The sequence below is a fragment of the Prionailurus bengalensis genome, chromosome C2 (assembly GCF_016509475.1).
Source record: "Prionailurus bengalensis isolate Pbe53 chromosome C2, Fcat_Pben_1.1_paternal_pri, whole genome shotgun sequence".
Taxonomy (NCBI): domain Eukaryota; kingdom Metazoa; phylum Chordata; class Mammalia; order Carnivora; family Felidae; genus Prionailurus; species Prionailurus bengalensis.
In genome coordinates this window covers 95,208,748-95,230,638 of record NC_057350.1, presented here as the reverse complement: position 1 = coordinate 95,230,638, position 21,891 = coordinate 95,208,748, and the positions used below count along the sequence as shown (strand labels likewise).

Genomic DNA, 21,891 nt, shown 5'->3' with positions numbered 1-21,891 from the left:
TCTCTGGTCCTTTCTAGTCTTTGTTGCTTTTTGTCTTGTTTGTTTGTTTGTTACCATAGAGTCCCCCTTAAAATTTCTTTCAGGGCTGGTTTAGTGGTCACGAACTCCTTTAGTTTTTGTTTGTCTGGAAAGTCTTCATCTTTCCTTCTATTCTGAATGACAGCCTTGCTGGATAAAGGATTTGTGGCTGCATATTTTTCCTATTCAGTGCACTGAATATTTGTGCCACTCCCTCTGGCCTGCCAAATTTCAGTGGACTGGTCTGCTACTAACTTTATGTGTCTATCTTGTAGGTTAAGGACTTTTTGTCCCTAGCTGCTTTCAGGATCCTCTCTTTAGCTTTGTATTTTGCCAGTTTCAACCTTGATATGTTGTGGTGTTGACCTGTTTTTGTTGATTTTGAAGGGAGTTCTCTGTGCCTCTTGGACGTGGATGCCCGTTTCCTTCTCCAGATTAAGGAAGTTCTTAGTTATAATTTTTTCAAATAAGCCAGCTGCCCCTTTTTCTTGCTCTTCTTCTTCTGGAACTCCTATGATATGGATATTGTTTCATTTCATGGAATCACTTACTTTTCTAAGTCTCCCCTTGTGACTAGTAATTTCCATTTCCTATTTTTTTCAACTTCATTATCTTCCATAATTTTATCTTCTATTTCACTTATTCTTCTCCTCTGCTTCTTCAATCCTTCTGTTACTGTATCTAGTTTATTTTGCATCTCAGTTATGGCATTTTTAAAGTTTGTACTGATGAGTTCTTAAATCTTTGATCTCTGCAGCAAGGGTTTCTCTGGTGTCTTTTATGCTTTTTTAAAGGCCAGCTAGTAGTCTTATGAGTGTTGTTCTAAATTCATGGGGCGCCTGGGTGGCGCAGTCGGTTAAGCATCCGACTTCAGCCAGGTCACGATCTCACAGTCCGTGAGTTCGAGCCCCACGTCAGGCTCTGGGCTGATGGCTCAGAGCCTGGAGCCTGTTTCCGATTCTGTGTCTCCTTCTCTCTCTGCCCCTCCCCCGTTCATGCTCTGTCTCTCTCTGTCCCAAAAATAAATAAACGTTGAAAAAAAAAAAATTTTAAATTCTTGTTCAGATATATTGTTTACATCTGTTTTGAGCAAGTCCCTGGCTGTGATTTCTTCTTGACCCTTCTTTTGGGGAGAATTCCTCCATCTTATCACTTCGGCTACATTTCTGTCTTTTGCATGTTTTAAAAGCTTGTTATGTTTCCCACACCTGAGAGTACTGCTATATTAAGGGGTCATACACTGTCCAGGTCCTGGCACTTCAGAAAGCATTTCTGGTGTATTCTTTGTGCCCTCTGTTGTTGCGTTTTGGCTGCTCTATCTCACTGGTTAGTCCTCTACAGAGTTCCTCCTTACTTGGCAGTGGTTGAGTGTTTGGACCTTTAACTAGGTGTGCTTTTATTTGTTTATTGATGTAACCCTGGGGGGAAAAAGGGGTGTGTGTGTTGGGGGGGGGAAGCTTGATCCCATAAAAAGAGAAGAGGAAAGGAAAGGAATCCCATAAAACGAGAAAAGAAAAAAAATAAAGTCAAAAAACTATAAGGCTGATTCCAAAGAAAAAGAAACAAACAAAAAAAGCAGAAGAAAAAAGAAGGAAAAAGAAAATAATAAAAAGGCTGATTTCAAAAAAAAAAAAAAAGAGAGAGGGAGAGAGAAAAGTAAATGACAAAAAAAAAGTAAGAAACTATAGCCTGATTCAAAAAGAAGGAGGATGAAAAAAAAAAGAGTAAAGAAAGAAAAAGAGTTGTCTGTTGGTGCCTGAGGATGGTGGCTGTGGTGGTCTGGGGGGAGGTCGGCTGCACTGGCTCAGAGTCACTCTTGCCCCAGTAAACAAGCAGTTGCTAGGCACAGAGGGGCAGGGTTTGGTCTAAGTGGGTCCCACCTCCACTGGGGACTGCTATGTTGCTCTCTGAGGTTCTACCATGTTGGTGTTGGGGAGAAAATGGTGCCACTCCAATTTCTGATCCCCAGATCAGAGATCTCAACCCCCACTCTTCAGGCAGCCCTCACAAAATAGTGAGGGTGGTCAGCTCACCTCACCCTGCACCACAACTTTCCTGCATTTTTTCTTTGGCATGTGGCTGGGACTCAAAACCCAAAGTCTTCAAGGATGCAGCACAGCATAGATCCATTCCCTTCCTCTGGAGTAGAGCGTCTCCATCCTGCTGATGAAAGGCCTTTGGCTAGCACCTGCAGGGTCTTTTGTCTTTGGGAAGGCAATAAACCCTCTTCCAAAAGTACTCCAGGAAGGGGACTCTTCTCTCCCAGTGCACCCTGGAGATCACTACGCCATGCTATGCACTCAGGGGCCATGTTCCTTCTCCCCAGCAGCACTTGCCAAAGTTCCACTCCAGAGAAAGTCATATACTTCCAAAACCTCAGAGTCTGAGTTCCAAGAGCTGTTTGGAAAAAAAGAACTGGGACACTCAGTACTTCTCACTCCTTAGTCAGTGGTCCAGAGAGGTTTTCCTTTTATGCTAACTCGATGCTGCACTCTCTCAACACCTCTCAATCTTCCTTTCATCTGTCCACAGAAAGGGTTCCCTCCCTTTCACGGTACTAGCGTTTATCTCTCCCCCAATTCACATCCACACTCCTCACACTTGCCAGGCTGTCTCCCTCCAACTGTGGAGATCCTTCCACCACTCTGCAGATCAATTCCCTGGGTGTTCCAAGCAATATGACCTCAATACAGCTGTGTTTGAAGGACCAGGAAATCCCAGTGTCTCCCTACTTCTCTGCCATCTTAACTTCCACCTCTCCTTCATTTTGAAGGATGTTTTGCTGGACACAGAATTCTTGGTTGATAGTCTTTTCTTTCAGCATGTTGAATATGTCATCACAGTGCATTCAGAACACCACGGTTTCTGATGATAAATTGCCTATTAATCTTATAGAGGATGCCTTGTGTTTGATGATTTGCTTCTCTCTTGCTGCTTTCAAGATTCTCTTTTTGTCTTCATCTTTGGATAGTTTGATTATGATGTGTTTTGGTATGAAACACTTTATCCTTGTTGGATTTTGTTGAGCTTTGATGTGTAGATTCATATTTTCCATTACATTTAGGAAGTTTTCAGTCGTTATTTCTTTAAATATTCTACCTACACTTTTCTCTCCTCTTCTTTTGGGACTCCCATTATGTGTATGTTGGTATGTCTGATAGCATTTCACAGGTCTCCAAGGTTCTGTTCATTTGTCTTTATTCTTTTTCCTTCCTGTTCCTCTGGCTATATAATTTCAATTGATCTATCTTCAAGTTTGTTGATTTTTCTGCCTATTCCAATCTGCTACTGAGCCTCTCTAACATATATTTCATTTTGGTTATTATACTTTTCAACTCCAGAATTTATTTCTGTTTTTTTAAGAACTTTTATGGAAACTTTCTAATAAAAAAGTTCTATTTTTAGGGGCGCCTGGGTGGCGCAGTCGGTTGAGCGTCCGACTTCAGCCAGGTCACGACCTCGCGGTCCGTGAGTTCGAGCCCCGCGTCGGGCTCTGGGCTGATGGCTCAGAGCCTGGAGCCTGTTTCCGATTCTGTGTCTCCCTCTCTCTCTGCCCCTCGCCCGTTCATGCTCTGTCTCTCTCTGTCCCAAAAATAAAAAATAAACATTGAAAAAAAAAATAAAAAAAAAAAGTTCTATTTTTAAGAAAATATTCTCTATTTGGGGAGATACAGTTTTTATAGTTCTCTTTAGTTCTTTGGATATTATTTCCTTTAGTTCTTTGAATATTCAAAGAATATTCAAATATTAAACTAGGTGTTTTAAAGTCTTTTAAACTGTCAGATAGGTCAAATTATGACAATTTTCTGAGAACTGTCAGAGGATGGGAGCTTCAAACCCATGCCTCCCTCTGGGGGCTGATAGGCTGCTAGTTTTCACAGTGATGAGGAGTTGATGTTCAAGGCTACTGTGGAACTGAGAAGAGGATGATGGGTATATAGCAAATTAAACGGCTACAAAGCTTGCTGCTTTTACCAAGATTGTGTTGTTTTTCTTGAATAAAAACTCCTCATATTGTTATAAGACTGGTTAATTTCTAGAGTTCTAAGAAAGTTTATTTTGGTGTGCCTGGGTGGCTCAGTTAGTTGACCATTTGAATCTTGATTTTGGCTTGGGTCATGATCCCAGGGTCATGGGATAGAGCCCTGTGTAGGGCTCTGTGCTGAGCACAGAGCCTGCTTGGGATTCTCTCTCTCTCTCTGCCCACTCGCACTCTCCCTCATTCTCTCTCTCTCTCTCTCTCTCTCAAGAAAAGTTCATTTTAACAATTTCTGTCTGTATTTTTGTTGATTTTTTGAAGGAGTGGATCTTTGGAGATCCTTACTATGTCATTTCTGCTCATGTTCCAATTCTTTATTTTTAAGTGAAAAATATACATACATGGAAAGACTAATATTTTCTCCCCACATTCTGGTACATCACCCAGTGCACTCCATTTAGGAGGTTACCAATGTAAATAAAATCTTCAAAAACCTCAGTTGAGGTTTATAGCATATGTGAAGGCCATAACACAAGGCCTCATATAATTGTGACTTCTCCTCATGACTTTTGCAGACCTCCCTGTGGCAGCTCCATTCTCCAGGTCAGCTGGTGGAAACTCTCAGGATTATCTGATATTCCTTTCACTTTCCTACTCCCACATCCCCTCAAGTCTTCTTTCCCAGCTGTACTCATACATACCCTTTCTTTCCTTTGCCAGTGTGCCATTATCTCATGCCTGCCACCAGTGTCTCTCTTCTTTGCTTACCAACAGTAAGTGAATCTTTCCATAAAAACACCACCTTGACAGCTTCACTCCAGGAAGCAGAGGCTTCCACCAACCTTGTCTTCTTCAGGATAAAATCTAGTTCTTTTTAATGTGGCCCTCCAAGTTTTCACAATCTGTATCCCATCTGAACTGGAAGTCAGATAATTTGGGTTCTGACTCTAGCTTAACTTTTGTGGGACTTCCTGTACCTACTGTACAAGATATAGAAGACTATCGAGGACCTACTATGTGCTAAACCTAGCATCAGGACAAATAGACAAGTAAACCCACAGTTACAATATGTGGTAGGTGGGAGTTTAAAGAAGGGTCGAGTAAGAAGATATCTAGGTGCTTGGGTGACTCAGTTGGTTAAACATCAGACTCTTGATTTCAGCTCAGATCATAATCTCATTGTAGTGAGATGGAGCCCCACATCGGGCTCCACGCTGGGCATGGAACCTGCTTAAGATTCTCTCTCTCTTCCTCTCCCTCTGCCCATCCCCTGCTCGCTTTCTCTTTCTCTCACTCAAAATAAATAAAATAAAATAAAATAAAATACAATAAAATAATAAATAAAAAATATCTGAGAAAGTGCCTTTGAAAATGTGAAGAACTGTACAAGTGAAAGGTATTACTGTGAGCTTTTTTTCTGATTTATTTGCCTCTAGTACAATACCTTCAAAGGTTTAGTCAGTGTATGGTGGCAAAATAACATAAATAGAATTGGTTTTCTTCCCTAAATATAAGACAGTGTTGTGACAACCTGGGGACCTCTGTATAACAAGAGGCCGCATAAATACCTGTTGACCTTGCAGCATCTGTGTCCTTAGCTTTAAAGCAGAAATGACACTTGTCCCGCTTCCTTCCCAGGATTGTGGTGAAGGATCGTAGAAGAAGATACATGAAGGGTCCTTGTGAAGTGCCTTATAAATCCCATTTATTATCAAGATAACTATTATAAAGAAATAAAAGTAAATAATGAAAATGCTCTTATTTTTTAATTATCTATGCATCTGAAGTTGTGATGTCCTCATTTGAACATTGCTTTGGACAATTTAGTGAGAATAAGTGACTGATCTCAGTTAAACGTTTGTGGGCTACCTCTTGTGAAGAGAGTTTCACAATGATTATGGATATGTCACCAAAGACAACTGTGGAGGAAAATAAAAGCTGTTACTTACGCTTTGCTTTTAACTGCCCAAGGATAGAATTTTCTCCTCTGCACATGGTTCTGAACACATGGAAAGGAAAGAAATAATTACAGAGGTTTCAAAGGAACCAATCCCAACTGCAGTATCTGTGAAGTATGGTCCTAACCCAAGCAAAAGCAGAACGAGTGCTTTTAAGAGAAGATGCTACATGGACTTTTAGGAAGCTAAAAAACCACCTGGGATATCACTTTTGTAATGGTACTGCTGGGACAGGTTGTTTTGAGGCAAGTAAATGGAAAAGTCATAAAACTGACATTAGATTTCAGAAAGAGATTCTATTTTCAAAAGATGGGCTATGAATGAACTTTCTCTCTTAGAAAATTTGGTGACAGCTCAGATAAATTTAGAATAACTCAATAGATGAGAACACTTACAGACTCACGTTACTTTCAGAGGTAAAAAGGGCAAACACTTAGCAGAATAATTTCTGAGTTAAAGAAACTATACACCTTGGCTGTCCCTGCAAAGTCGGCAAACGCCTTGAAAGTGAAAAATGTAGTTGCAGATAACTGACTCCGCTAATGACTTTGTTTTTCACAACTCTGATAATAGTCAATGAATTATAAAGACTGACAAAACAAAAAATTCTATGCTCCATCTGCTTGTTCTGTAGAAGTAATTAAAAATATAGTTATCCCTGGGAAATACTGATATTCTTAAAGATGATGCCAGCAAATAGAGATGTTTTTGCATAATAAAAGGTTAGAATTTTAGCTGCTGAACAAAAGCCAAGCATGTTATTTCATTCAGCTGGTTCAAACCCAGGAAAAGTCATAGAAAATAATTACAACTGACAATATTCCAAAAATAATATTAGAATGGCAAATGAAGTGGATAAAATCCAATTAAACATTATGTCAGTGCCTTAAATACTTGAAAAGCTTTGTTTGTCATGTTATAAATCAGGTAATATTAGAAATGGGCAAATCTTCAATCAAAGTGTATATCCCAAAGCATAGTTAAAGTTCTCTCTTACCATAACCAGGCAAAATTACCCCAGAAGAAACAAAAAAAATCTTTACTTGAAATCCTGGTTGATAGAAATAACTCAGTCAGTAAGAAACAAGAGGATTAAAAAAAATCACCACAGTGGTGACCACAATTGTGCCTAGAGGACCCTCAGATCCTGCAGGGGGTATTATGGGGGAGGGCAGCAGGAAGGCATGTAAGCCCCTACCCCTAATTTGACCAAGCTCCTGAGACCTTATCTGCTTTACACACTGGGGGTTTTGAGCCAGGCCTCATTGTCTCCTCCCTCACAATAGGGTTTGATCAGAAAGGTGGGAAATTACAGGTGGTTCTGAAAAACAAGGGATATTAAAAGAAAACATCCAGGTTCCCGTCCTTGCTTTGACTTCATACAACTGTGATGCTCAGCAGGGTTCTTTTGTATCTTAGGTCCCAGAGCTTGTAACTGGGCGCTGGGACTCATGCCCAGGTCTGTTCACTTACCTCTTCACTCCCATTCTCTTTTCCAGCTATGTGACCAAGACAGAATGTTAGGGGTGCCTTCCTATCACTTTCTACACTACCTCTCTGTCTGCTCACCAGACATACCTCTTAACCCTCTTCATATCGCTCTACTGGCCAAGTCTGAAGCTTCACGGGTCTTTTTCAAGTGAATATGGCAATTCTGCTTTTTAGAATATCGAGAATAGGATTTAATACTTTCCTTAAAAGTTTAACAAAGATGTGGTAGAGAAAATAGAATTAAAATTCCAGAAGATAGGAAAGAACCTTCATCCTTCATTTTCTGTCAAAGTCTACCATTCCCAAGCTTGGTGAAAAAACTTGCTACCTAAAGAACCATAAACAAACACATGGAAATTTAATTTTTTTCTTCAAATAATATGGAAAGCTCAATAACTCTCTGGTGGCTTAAAGATAATTTTTAAATCAATATTATAATATGCCTATACATATATACATACATATATATGTATATATATATAAAGTCTTTGTCTTCATTTATAAGATCTATGTATATGTATGTCTTGTGTATAGGCAATGAGTATAAAAGACAGCTTTATATTTTAGTTCTTTTTATATTCGCCATGTGTCCCAGGCCTGCCATTTATGATTTTAGGCTCTATTTGAATTTTATCAACTAGTAAACAGGCCAAGATTCAAAAGTAAAATAAAGCGTTCATCTGTTCAACACTCCCTGAATAGATGTGGGGAAATATTTCCATTCCTTTCACCAGCTTACACGCGTGACTGATAGAAAGCTGAAAACAGACGACTTTAGAACTTTGGCACCTGTAGTTGAAGTGCATTATTGCCTGCAGGGCATTTCCTCCACCCGTTGAAATGTCTCCTTCAAATCCTGGCAGCAGCGGTATCACAACATACACCCGGTATCTCTGGTTTTCCCTACAAAAGTCAGATGCAGAGCGATTCACCAAAAAATGATATAGGTAGGCAGTTCACATGGTTTTAGAGATTGAGCTAATGGCTTCCTACAATACATTCTATCACATTTCCGGGCTTGGAAGGTGCCGTTGGATTGGAGGCCAGAAGCTGTCATCCAGGTAACAATTCATAACAACCTAAAAAAACCAGCTGAACTTGGCAGTAGAGTGGGAAGTCTACTCTTTCTACAGCATAATTTTTCCTAGGACAAAATCCACTGAAAGCAACCCATGCGTGGACCCACGGAAGGTGGGGTGGGGCTTGCAACAAAGTTTTGAAAAAGACATCATCGTAATAATTTTATGTATGACAAGTCGTGTCATCATTGCTTAGAAACTCTGATCCAGCTCTGAAAACTGGTTCTGCTGCAAAATGTTATCCTGCGCCCTTCAAGAATCCTGAGTGACTGATGATTTTAAATCCTCTGCATATAGAACGCATCATTTCTTGGCCGACTGTTCCAACTGATTGAGGCCAGCCTTTGAAAGAATAGTCTTTGAGTAGCCTTTGCTACTCCATAATGTAACAAATAAAAGAAGGAAGTGGGGCTACTTACTTAGACTCCATTCAGAAAGTACAAAATTTGGAGAATCATATTCAAACAGGTATCACTATTTGGAGGCAAAGCTGTTAAAGTCCTTGCCTCCATTTATGGGATACAGAGGAAGAAGTGGAAGCTGGAAATGATTGTGGTATCTGTTGGGGTCGAAAAATCTTGTCCAGAGATCTGAGACATCCATATTCACACAAAGGTGCTGCTATTTAAACTTCTCTTAATACTTAATTTCTAAGGTTCATTTTCTTCAAAACAACTACATTTTTCTTTCATGTGAGTATTACTACTACTCTTTGAGGGGTCGGATGTCATTACAATGTCTCCAAACACCAATGTATGTATCAGGGCTCGTGGAAGGTGAAGTTCAGGGCAGAAGTGATAGCCAACACAATGGAGTCTGTGGGCCCCTGAGCTTAACCGCAGCGCTGAGGACCAAGGCATCACAAGTAGGTTGTTGCAATGGCACGGATTAATCACTAGATGGCAAACATAGTTTGAGTTGGAAAAAATGAATTTTCAAGAATGTAAACTCCTCAAGCTCTCTGCCTGATAAGGGTAAGAGGCTCACAGCCTTAAATGGTAAATGAGATAGTGGGAAAGAACAGAAAACATACCTAAGCCATTTCCCCCATCACCAGCATTTAAAAGTCAAAATGAGTTAAACCAGACAGTTAAAAACTGACACTATCTGGCCTCAACTGCCTTTCCAGAATCGCCTTCCATTGGATCCTCACAGACCCATTGTCCAGTGCCAGACCACTGCCCTTTGCTCAGACGTGCACCTCCCTACTAAGGAAGGTTGGCTCATCTGCTTTCTGAGTCAGGAATACCCTTTCAGCCCACAGACTCCCACTTCTCCCTCCAAGGCAGCTAAAAGGCACTTTCCTTGGTCAAGTCATCCTGAATCTTCCAGTCAAAGCTGGTTTGCTCCTGCCTCTGGACTCCCAAGGCACACGGCACAGATGTCTATTCAGCTTTTGTCTATTCAGCTTTTTTTGCTTTACACGATAGTGACACACGGATCTGCTGCCTAGGCTATGTGATAAGCTCTTTTGAAACACAGGACGTACGTCCACATATCTTTCTATTTGGGGCAGTGCCCCACAGAGGATCCCTGCACATGTTATGCACTCAGTACTCTATGCTTTGGGAGACTAGGGTCGGGTTGGAAGAATGTTTGTTTCTGGGAAGCCTCGGGCACAGAAGAGATCAAGCTGCGAAACTTACAATAAGTTTCTCTTTAAATTACATGTTATGTGAATTTTTATCATGCTAAATATATATAACACATAATTAGCCATTTTAACCATTTTTAAGTATACCATACAGTGATAGTAATGAGTGTCACATGTTGTGCAACCATCACAATTCTATTTCTAAAACTTTGTCATGACTCTAAACAGAAACTGTGATTGTTAAGCAATAACTCCCACATTTTCCCTCCCTGAAAAGCCCTGATAACCTCCAATCTACTTTCTGTCTCTATGAATTTGCCATTCTAGATGTTTCCTCTAGGGGGAATCATACAATATTTGTCCTTCATGTATGAGTTATTTCACTTAGCATAAGATCCTCAAGATTGTCAGAATTTCCTTCCTTCTTGTGGCTGAATAATCTTGCATTGGATATGCAATGCACATTTTGTTTATCCAGGCATCGGTTGATGGGCACCGGGGTTGTTTCCACCTTTAGGCTATTGTGAATCATGTTGCAGTGAACACAGGTATATAGATCTCAGTCCCTGTTTTCAGTTCTTCTGAAATATCCCCAGGAATGGCATTGCCTAGTCATGTGGTTATTTTATGCTTAACTTTTTGAGGAATCATCAAATAAATGATATTTCCACTGGGTAACACATGCTCATAGTACAAAATAGAAGAGGTAGAAGATTATATGATGGAAAAAAAATTCTCTTTCTCTCCATTGTCCCCAGGTGCTGTTTCCCCTCCCTGAGGGCAACTCCTACTACCTTCCATCTTCTTTCAGAAATAGTCTATGAATTTATAAGTATATGTATTTTTCTTCTATTCAAATGCTAGACTACTATAAACACTTTTATGAATGTTATTTTTATTTATATATCTGTACATAGAGATTTGTCCGTTTTTTAATTATAGTGATACAGTACTCCCCGTACCTCTTTTCCATAATATTTAAAGCAGCTCTCTATTGGTGGGCATTTAAATTGTTTCCAATTTTTTTTTTATTATTTCAAAGTATCTATTTTGCTATGTCTTCTGACCCCCATAAATCATTTTTCACATTTGTGAAACATGAATATCACTTAGGAGTGGGATTGCTGGTCTTGAACATCATGGGTTTGTGACTCTGTTTGTAAACATGGTTCCCTTTTATCATTGTGTTTTATTATTTTGAGATTATTATTTTGAGATGACCTCAAAATGGAGATCTCATATCATACCCATATCAATTAGAGATTTCAGTAGGATACTGAGAAGTGTCCTATAAAACTCTTTATCTTCAGATAAAATATTCTTGCCAATTTAGTTTGTGAGAATCAGAAGGTTCACATTTTCTTGTTCTTAGGACTCTGTTAGCTCCCTCTCTGGGTCTTTGCCTTTTTCCAATGCAGTAGTTCTTCAATTTCCTGAATGATGAAATTTTTAAACTGTGTTCAGCAAGTTAGGAGAAATGACTTAGATTTTCACTGTTGTAGAAAAAAAGGGGCTCTTGAATTTCAAACCACATTTTCTTGTTCTTAGGACTCTGTTAGCTCCCTATCTGGGTCTTTGCCTTTTTCCAATGCAGTAGTTCTTCAATTTCCTGAATGATGAAATTTTTAAACTGTGTTCAGCAAGTTAGGAGAAATGACTTAGATTTTCACTGTTGTAGAAAAAAAGGGGCTCTTGAATTTCAAACCATAAAATCGTGGCTAAGTTTAAGCCAATGAAGAGAAAATTCTACTCGATATTATGTCCACTCTCCTTCCTGGATCCAATCCCCAGAAGACAATAGTTCTCAGCTGCCAGGGAAACACTGCATCCTCATAAAGTTGGGGTGGTGCAAAGGATAGGCATCAGGTTAGGGCAAGAACCTGAACCCCTAATGGGCAGAATTACTTATGATCTTAAAAACAAGGTAAGAGCTAATGGGCTCCAAGCCATCATGTATGAAGCAATCATTTCATCCACTGCAGTTCAGAACAATTTTATAAAATTGTATTCTTGGGCTTTTGGTTAAAATAAGTTTTCTTTCAAAACTCACAAACTCTTATAGCAGTGCTATGTATATCTTAAAATTGGAAATCAATGTCCAATAATGGGGGGTGGTTAACTAAATTATGTTATAGCCACTCAAAGAGTGAACATTTTGCAGCCACTAAAAATGACCACCATCATGACTTAATAGCAAAATACTTCCAGTACTGTGTTAAAATGGCCCGAATGCAAAGTTACAATTACAAGACAATTACAGATGTGCAGGCTGATACCATGAAATAGGAAATAACTTGTCCCTTAAATGAATTACCTTTCCCCCACCCTGTGACTACAGATATGAAGCAGGTACTGCCCCCAGGATGGCACTCTCACAAAGGAAACAGGACACAAGATATCGACTTCTATTGACCAGGTAGAGATCCTTTGAGCTCAGCCAAGAGTATACAGAAATAAGAGTGATGGTATCCTACCCTTCACCCTTAAGCAGAATTCCAGGGAGAACAGGATAGACCTCATCACCTGTCAGCAGGATAGGGGAGCCATGAGGATCTGAGTGTGAAATATAATTTTGCTTCTCAGACAACCCCAGAGAAAGGTCCACCAGCCCACATGATGTGGCAGCAACAGAGGAGCAGAGGAAAGGCAGATCTGAAAGGAGAAGGTGGAGGCCCCTATGTCACAGTCAGCAGGCTCCAGAATGGGCCCAAGGCACATCAACACTGAGGGCTGGAAGCCTCTTCCCAAGGATCTAGGACCCCTTACCATCCATACCAAGGGTGGGGTGTGTCGGGGCAGAGAGGGGGGGAGGAGAGGCCAGGTAACACCTGACTGATGGTGTATGGAGCAGAAATAGCAAGGAATCACTGAATTTGTCCACATTTATCAGGATGTGACTAAACTAAATTTAGTTCTATCGTGTGGAAATGGGATTTGAAACCAAAATCCAGGTGAGCTACAGAAAAAGGAAATAAATCACAACTCAACAGAAAATATACGTATATTAATATGGACAAAAAGGAAATAGGTAAAAAGTGAATTTTTAGGGTGGTGAGAGTGTGAGAGCTTTAATATTTTCCATTTTTCTGATTGCTGTAATGTTGCCTGCACCTTTAAAATCAGAGTGCTAATTCACCATGTGTATGGTCATGGTGCTCCTCTACATTTCCCTCCTTGTTCTTCTCAGGAAAAACCCCCTCCCTCCTTCATCCCCACTTCCCTCCTCACCACAGAGGGCCATCGGCAGAAGTGGGGTTGCCTGGAGCGGGGTATCAGGATCCGTAAGAAGGCCCTTAAGGAGCTCGTCATGCTTCTCCAGTGATGAGATGCTTTGCTTTTTGAGAATTTGGAATTTATAGATCATATTTCATTGCTATAAGCTTCGACAGCTGGTATAAATCCTATCATTGTAGATTTTGCAGCAGTGAATGCTGCCAGAACTAAGGACTGTGCTCGGGGCGTAGTATTTTTGTGGAGAGAACATTATACCGTAGTGGCATTGGTTATGTGACAACTGGATCCGTAGCCTTCTCTGTGGTTTGGGACATAAACCATTTTATTGTGTGTTTGGCAAATCTTATAAAGCGCAGTAGCCCTTTCCAGGCTTTAGTTTTCTTATCTGTAAATGAGGGAGTTGGCTAAAATCGCTGCTGGTCCACTAGAAATGCTGGCCCTATTTAGCAGTGACTTTGCATATTACATGTTCAACTTTATAGATTATGGCATAATACATATTGTGCACACACACACATATAATTATTTTCATTGCTTATCTTTTGGAAACAAAAGCTTTTAAATGTAAGGACGCTGAAGGTTAGCCCAGCACGTCTGACTAAGACTTCACTCTCAACTTGATAAGCTTTGTCAGGCAGGTCCTTCAGTTGCCCCCAAATAAGATCCTACAAAATGATGGCTGGCCTCTGCCCTGTGCTAATCGTTACATCTCTCTATCTTCTGAGGTTGCCATTTATATAATTCTTGGAATCAAATAAAAGCAGTTAAATAATCTAAATCAAATGTTCTCCTGCCATGATTGACTGTCATCTCTGCCCCAGTGTAACCTCTCATCCAGGTATTTTACAAAGCTTGGAGGTTAGCCTACAAGAAAAAAAAAATGTGAAACCAGCCATCGGCATACTTATTCTACATGGTTTGTGTTCTTTTTATTAGAACCACGGTTTAAATTTCTTTAAGACAGTGCTTCTGAAACATACCCAGCATGGTACACAAATTATAGGACAGGGTAATTGTAGGAGGCAGACTTTTCTTTAAGCCAAATAACTTTTTATCTATCATGCAATTACTTAAAAAAAATTAAACGTTCATCTGATTTCTTTATTTTTAAAATAAAGTTTCTCATAGATTTCTGGGAGGCTTAGTACTCGAACATTTCTACTTCCCTTGAAATGAGGGAAGCTTTGTAGCTGAGTGGTGGAGAGTACAAGGTAAAGTTCCTAGAGACACGGTCTCAGGTCTCAGTCTCTGTTCCCGTCATCGACAGCTGTGTGACGGATTCACGCGGGTTACCTCACTTCACTGGGCTCCACTGCCTCATCTGTAGAATGGGAAAGCTTACGCATCCACTTCATAAGGTAGGTGTGTGAATTAAATGAAGCAATGCATGTAAAGTACCTCCGATGTAGAGAGACTCAAGAATTACCGGGCAACATCGTTAATTCAATCTACAACCACCGATTTCAATGAGAAAGCCTGCACGCCTTCAAAGAGTAATAAAGAAATAGTACCTGAAATTAAAACAAAGCAGAACTGAATTCATGTTATGCTACTGAGTGCCTTATTTTATATCTGGGGGAGGAAGTTTATTGCATCAATAATGAAGCACCGGAGGTAGAAAACCAAAGTAAAGCTTACCTGTCCAGTAGTTGCTATCTAACAATTTAAAATAAGTCACTTTAAACATCTCTTTAATTAAAACATTTCTGTTTCTACCATAAATAGTATTTCTGAAACAGCTGATTTGAATATAGTGCTTCTAGATCCTTGTTCAACTGTACGGTGAGCTAGCATATTTCCAGAAGATGAATTTCCTGGAAATAATGTAAGAGTTTCTTCCACAAATTGATGTGCTATGGTTTTCAAAGCTGGGCAGAACAGGTATTGTTTTCTTTGTTAGTGAAAAGAACAGAGCGTCCGGAAGTTAAACGGACATTGCTCAAAAGGTCACATACCTGGAGACAACAGAGTTGAAAAGAAGCCAAGTCCCAAGACACCTGGTCCCCAAATAATTTCAGATTCCCCAGAGGAACATTTTCCATACCACTCACTCGTGGGCAAACTGCAAGCACTATCTGGCACTACTCTACAGTTAGAGGAAGCATGAAGAATTTGAACAGTTTTCAAAATTGGGTATTTTTCAACGTAGTGTAAGATTGTATCTCTCACTGCAGTTTAATATGAAAATGCTGAGGCGTTAAATCCATTGCCTGTCTTCACTGTATGTATCAACTCTGTTGATAACAGTGCAAAATGCACTCCCTCGCTTCCTGTTTGTCAAGGCAGCAGGATTATTCATGTCAAGTTTCCGTAAGCAAAACTGTTTCATCCTCAGGAACAATTCATTCAGGGCACGTAAAATTTCTACCTGGATCAGTCAGTTCCAGCTCTTTCTCTTGGCTTCTTCAAATATGGCATAAACCCGTTGACTCTAGACAACGAATAATGATTTCTTCTCCCTGACCTCCAGTCAGATTTGAGTTGTTAAAGACGGGCTTCCAGCGGGTTGGGAGCCAAGACAGTTTTACTAATTAGAGCAGACCTTTTGATTTCTGCAGAGATTCCCATAGCTACTCTCAGTTCACCATGGAATGAGCAATGTTCTGAGGCTCTAGGTCATGGATCAGAGCGTGAAAGCTTTGCAAAAACCTATTTCTGCAAAGAATTATGGCTGTTGAGAAGGAACCAGGAGGAAGTGAGGAAAGCAGAGAACTCACAACAGGGAATTGGTGTTCCCTGGAGTCCAGCACTGGCAGAAAAATAAAGTCTCAGCTCAGTTGAGGGAGTTGGCAATTCAAAGACTCTGATCTTTCCAGGGTGGGAGGGACCTGGAAGAGAGCCTGTGTTCCTTGGTCAGGCCTGGCTGAATGCTGACTGTCATTTCCCTCCATCTGCTTTGTGCTTTATTCTATTCTTTTTCCAACAGCCAAAATTATACTTGTTGCTAGGCATGTGACCTTGGCAGGGAAGTTCGGAGTCTCAGAAGAGTGGAGCACAGAGAAGTCAATGAAGGAAGAAAGGGGGTGAACTTGGGCATGGTACACCACGGCCCTCAGTGAAAGCAGGGAGCCCCGTTGCAGGCAGGCTGCAAGATGAGCCTTTTAATCCCACCCCTCCCTTTCCTAAGAATACAAGGTCACAGACTTGGAATTATTAAAACATATTCTATAGCTACAATGAACACAGGAGATGAACAATAATGTGGAGATGCAGAGAAGGGGGGAAACGTAAAATATATTTCCAGGATACATATGGATCGCCACGAAAAATTTTATGTGCAACATCCATGCCCTTTAAAATGTGACTGTCAAAGAAAGGGAGACCACTGAGACATCAGAGCTAAATAACACACAGTTAATATGCAATTCAACGGACTCGCTGCTCGTTTTCTACAGAGTAGGCTTGAAATTGCATCTTTAACGTGCTCTGTGAACTTCCAAGTGTGAGATACAATCTGCAGCAGATGCTACCCTACCATGCTCTCTCACTACAGATCCCCATTCCTTTCAGAAGCAGCTCATAGGATCACTGGGAAATAGTCAATCAGAAAATAACTGCAAGTTCTTTACAGTCCTGAAATACTGTGATTTTAGAAGAAGTCCAGATTTTTAAAGACAAATTAATATGGTAAAGAAAAATGTTCTTTCAGGCTCCCAAAGCCTTTGAAAACAAATCTTGCAGGTACTTATTAACACATGTACTGTAGGGAACTAATAACTCAGATGAGTGAAGCTGAGATTCAGCCCAGTCTCCTTATTAACTGATCACCGTTACAATATTTACCACTCACTGCTCGGCCCAGTGAGCTCATTTGTCAACTTAATGGATTTCTGCGACTTACATCAATTTCATGAAAAAAAAAATATTTTTCTCTTTTGTCAAATGTGCTTTATAGATAAAGCGGATACCCCTGCATCAATGAAATGCAAGAGTTAAGAGAATAATTTAATTTTGTAAATTAGACATAAATTGACCCACAGAATTGAGAGACTGGCACGATGCAAGAAATCTTGGTGTATGCGGTTACGTTTAACTGTAAACAAGCCGATTTTAAGTTATCTCAGAAACAGATGCCATGGTAACTGTCTTTAAAAAAAAAAGTATATGAGAAGGCAAAAGATAGAAGTCACCTGTAAAAGCACAGATCATCAATGTTTATGGCTATACGTGCTGTTCTAGGTGAGTACTGAGCCGTCTTGACTTTGCCCTGGAGTTACCTGTGGACCATTATGAAATACAAGTGCCTGGGCCCCACTCCAGGAAATTCTGACCCAGCAAGTCTGGATGGAGTCCAGCTCCCTGGATTTTTGTAAAAGTCAAATGGTGATTTTGACGTGTAGTAAATGGCGAGATCTATGGTATACCTTGCAGGATGTGGTGGGTACTGTGGTGTGCTGCCTAAATGCCCTCACCATGGGCTCAAGATAGCACTCCCTTATGGAGAGTGCTGGCTGCTGGCTACTCACTCACAGTGAAGTCCTTCTCCCGGATTTGCACTCCTTGGTCAAAGCGACCTGCCTCACCCAAGGTCATGTTCCTCGAGTGGGCCTGTACCTGATGACTGGTTCAATGGGAAGAGGGGACATAAAGGCCCAACCCACTTAGGTGGCAACCCTGAAGGGGTCTCAAATCTATCTGGCAATGAACTGAAGTTACGTGGTATGGGAGAAGGCACTGGCTTGGCAGTCCAAAGATTTGAGCTTAAAGCCATGTTTGCCTATTGTTGTTAGTGGCTTAGTCCAGCCACATCACCTCTTGAATCTTAGTTTTTAACTCTACATATGGGGACGGCAACAACAATAACAACAAGACTATATGATCTACTTTGAAGAGTATTTGTGAAGATTCAGTAACAGTATAAATATAAACCATAAATCACATAAAATACTGGTAGTTACTGTTATAAAATGTTCTTAGATCTAAAAACCCCCACATACTATGTTTAAAAAGAGGATATTAAAGTACCATGTTATGCTCAAAGTACAAAAATGTTTGAATTCCCAAATGGGTATGTACTTACCATTCTCTACTGCCTGTGTTTAATGAGTTGAAATAATAAAATGTAATGGTATTGTTTGTGTATTTTGCTGCTTCTACACAGAATTAAAATCAGCCGTAAAAAGAAGTACCCTGGGAGCCAAGACAATTCAGTGGGGAAAGAACAGTCTTTTCAACAAACGGCCCTGGAACAAGTGAATATTCCTGTGCAAAAGAATGAAGTTGGACACCTACCTCACATCATGTATGAAAAGTAACTCAAAATGAATCAAAGACCTAAGTGTAAGGGCTAAAATTACAAAATTCTCAGAAGAAAAGGGGTGTTAAGTCTTCATGGTCTTGGATTAGGCAGTGATTTTGTAGCCCTGGCACCAAAGCAGAAGTGACAAAAGAAAAAACAGATCAACTAGACTTTATCAAAATGAAAAACTTGTGTTTCAAAAGGTAGTATGAAAAAAAAAAAAGGTAGTATGAAGAAAGTAGAAAAGAAAACAGCCTGAATAGGAGAAAATACTTGCAAATCATAAATCTGATAGGACACTTGTATCTAGAATACATAAGAGAACTCTCACAACTCAACAATAAAAAGACAACCTAATTAAAAAATGGCCAAGAAATCTGAACATCTATTTATCCAGAGATAATACACGGAATGGCCAACAAACAAACAAAAATACTCAACATCATTCATTAGTCATTAGGTAAATTCAAACCAAACACACAATGAGATATCATTTCACACCTATTAAGATGGTTATAATAAAAAAACAGAGAGGACAGTAATTACTGGCAGTGATACAGAAATTGGTGCCCTCATACACTATGGAAATATAAAGTGGTGTAGCTGTTTTTGAAAATATCCTGGCAGTTTCTCAAAATGTTCAGCATAGAATTTCCATATAACCCTGCAATTCTACCCCTAGAATAATAAAGATATATCTGCATAAAAACTAATACACGATGTTTATAGCGGCATTAATCACAATTGCCAAACAGTGGAAACATCCCAAATGGATAAATAGAATGTGGTATATCCAGAAAATGGAATATTACCTGGCAATAAATATAAATGAAATACTGGTAACATTCTATAACATAGATGAGTCTTGGAAACATTAAATTAAGTGAAAGAAGTCAGTCACAAAGACCATATACTGTATGATTCCATTTAATATGAAATGCCCAGACCAGGCAAATCTATGGGGAAAGAAAATAGTTTAGTGGTTGCAAGGGGATAAGATAAGGGGAATTAGGTAGCGACTGCTAATAAATAAAGGGTTTCTTTCTGGGGTGATGAAATGTTCTAAAACTAAGTATACTAAAAGTATACTAAAAATCACTGAATTGTACACTTTAAGTGGGTGGATTGTGTGGTCATATCTTAAAAACACTGCTATTTTAAAAATAGTCCCATGAGCTGAAGAAATAGGACAGAGGGTAGCCAGAATTTAAATATAACTCATGGAAAAATATGATGACTATTTTGCTTTGATTTTTTTTTTATATATTTTTTTTCAACGTTTATTTATTTTTTGGGGGACAGAGAGAGACAGAGCATGAACGGGGGAGGGGCAGAGAGAGAAGGAGACACAGAATCGGAAACAGGCTCCAGGCTCTGAGCCATCAGCCCAGAGCCCGACGCGGGGCACAAACTCACGGACCGCGAGATCGTGACCTGGCTGAAGTCGGACGCTTAACCGACTGCGCCACCCAGGCGCCCCTTGCTTTGATTTTTAAGTGAACACAGTAACTGTGTGCCATTAAATAAATCAAATCACAAGTCTAATGGCGTGGGAAAGAGACTGGCCAGGAAAAAATGACTGTGCCCTGGAAGAATTCAGATTCCTTCAAAAATGGACTCAAAATTCTCAGCCACTGAAATCAGACTGAAGGAACCAATAACCTACTGCTAGCTGACCCCAATTTATGCCTGCTAGGAAAAGACAGTATTTTAAAATGGGCTTTCAAAAGTCATTTTAGTAGTAAGCGCAAGAATCATTTGCAGTAACCACTTTTACCAAAATGCCAAAATGTTACCTGTGAGCTTTCAGGATCCTCTGAGCAATGGCATCACCTATCTTGTTGAACACAACTTTGTCATCAGCACAACTTATGAAAAACTGGTTCTACGAGAAATAGAGTGATCCTATAAGTCTTTCTTATCTTAGTAAATATATATATATATATATATACATATATATATATATATGGACAGTGTGCTATATTACGAACACTACATTGATATTACAAAAAATTTTTTCACATAGCAGACATGTTCTTATTACTAAAATCATTTAGAAAAGTAAATGACACCGAGAATAAGAGAAGCCTCTTCTCAACTCTGGGTCTCATGCACGTCTATGTAACACCACATCTAATACCTTAGTCAAATGGGAGGCTGCACTAGTATTTCATCATGTGAATTCTTTGTCACTTACATTTTGAGAAAGGGAGGAACATTCCAAATTTAATCAATAGGGATATTAGGTTTACAGATACATGTATTGTGTAAATGCTCACGATTTAAAATCCTATATTGGTAAGCATTCTGTTTCGTGCTAAGTTTACCTTTCTAGCAGGGTAGACGGCAGAATCCTGGTCTAATTTTCTCCGTCCATCCTCTATTATCTCCTAGTATCTTGCCTTGTCTCATTTGTTTGGCTCTCTTATTATTTCTGAACATCTATTTTAAGTAGCTTCAAATCTCTTTCACAAGTACATTTCATATATATAAATAAACCAATAAAACGGAAAAAGAAATATTTTTCCTTTTTGCTTAAGTAATCTATACTATTCATTTACCTATAAAATATTCTTTAAAATTTTTACCAAAAAACTAGGGCAAGACATTATCATCATATTATTGGTATAAAAGATTTAGTTGCTGCATAAAGGGGATGTTAGTAATTAGGTACAAATATTATCACTACTACATATTTATATACACTGTTGTAATATATTTGTGATTTATAAGTCTCATCGTCACAAAGTAATCTTTGCTAATCATCTTAAAGAGACATATAAGCAATGACTCAAACTATGGTTATCATCCCTTTGCAACATCATCACTTTTACTAGTTTACGTGTTTTTATACTTAAGTACAGAAGTCTGTAAACTGCCTCCATAAGACAAACTTACCAGAAGACATTGTGCAGGAATTCATTTGAGAATCCGTTTCCCCTTAAGGCATCAAATAAAAATTTCAGCGGCAACCAAACCATGTTTGTTTTTCTGAATTCATATTACAGAGAGGCTCAGCATTCCTCAGCTGTAAACATGGCCACATGCCATGGCCTGTTCTTCCTTTTTGGGGAGAGCAGGGTAAATGCCAACCACTTACCTCTGCTAGAGGTGTTAACCACAAGGTTTGTGTCCACAGCCATGTGTATCCACATGGCATTACTGACCTCATTTAAGACTGTGGTAGCATTAATAAGAAAGGCTGACTTAATGCTACTAAAAAGAGATAAAGCAAAAGGATTCTGGGTAATGGATGAGGCAGCCATTAATATCTTATATTGTTATGGTATAATTGTTGA

The 21,891-nt window shown here is 39.5% G+C and overlaps 1 protein-coding gene across 5 annotated transcripts in view; it reads right to left on the bottom strand.

The window, feature by feature from the left end:
* Positions 1-21,891, bottom strand: part of PLD1 (phospholipase D1) — a 173,953-nt gene that overhangs the window by 35,025 nt on the left and 117,037 nt on the right. For all 5 annotated transcript variants that reach the window (XM_043594903.1, XM_043594900.1, XM_043594902.1 and 2 more), the window contains 3 exons: positions 20,389-20,477; positions 8,236-8,349; positions 5,947-5,996 (listed from right to left, as the gene is read on the bottom strand). In XM_043594903.1, coding sequence (XP_043450838.1) covers positions 5,947-5,996; positions 8,236-8,349; positions 20,389-20,477 — 253 coding nt within the window. The remainder of the gene's footprint in view (positions 1-5,946; positions 5,997-8,235; positions 8,350-20,388; positions 20,478-21,891) is intronic.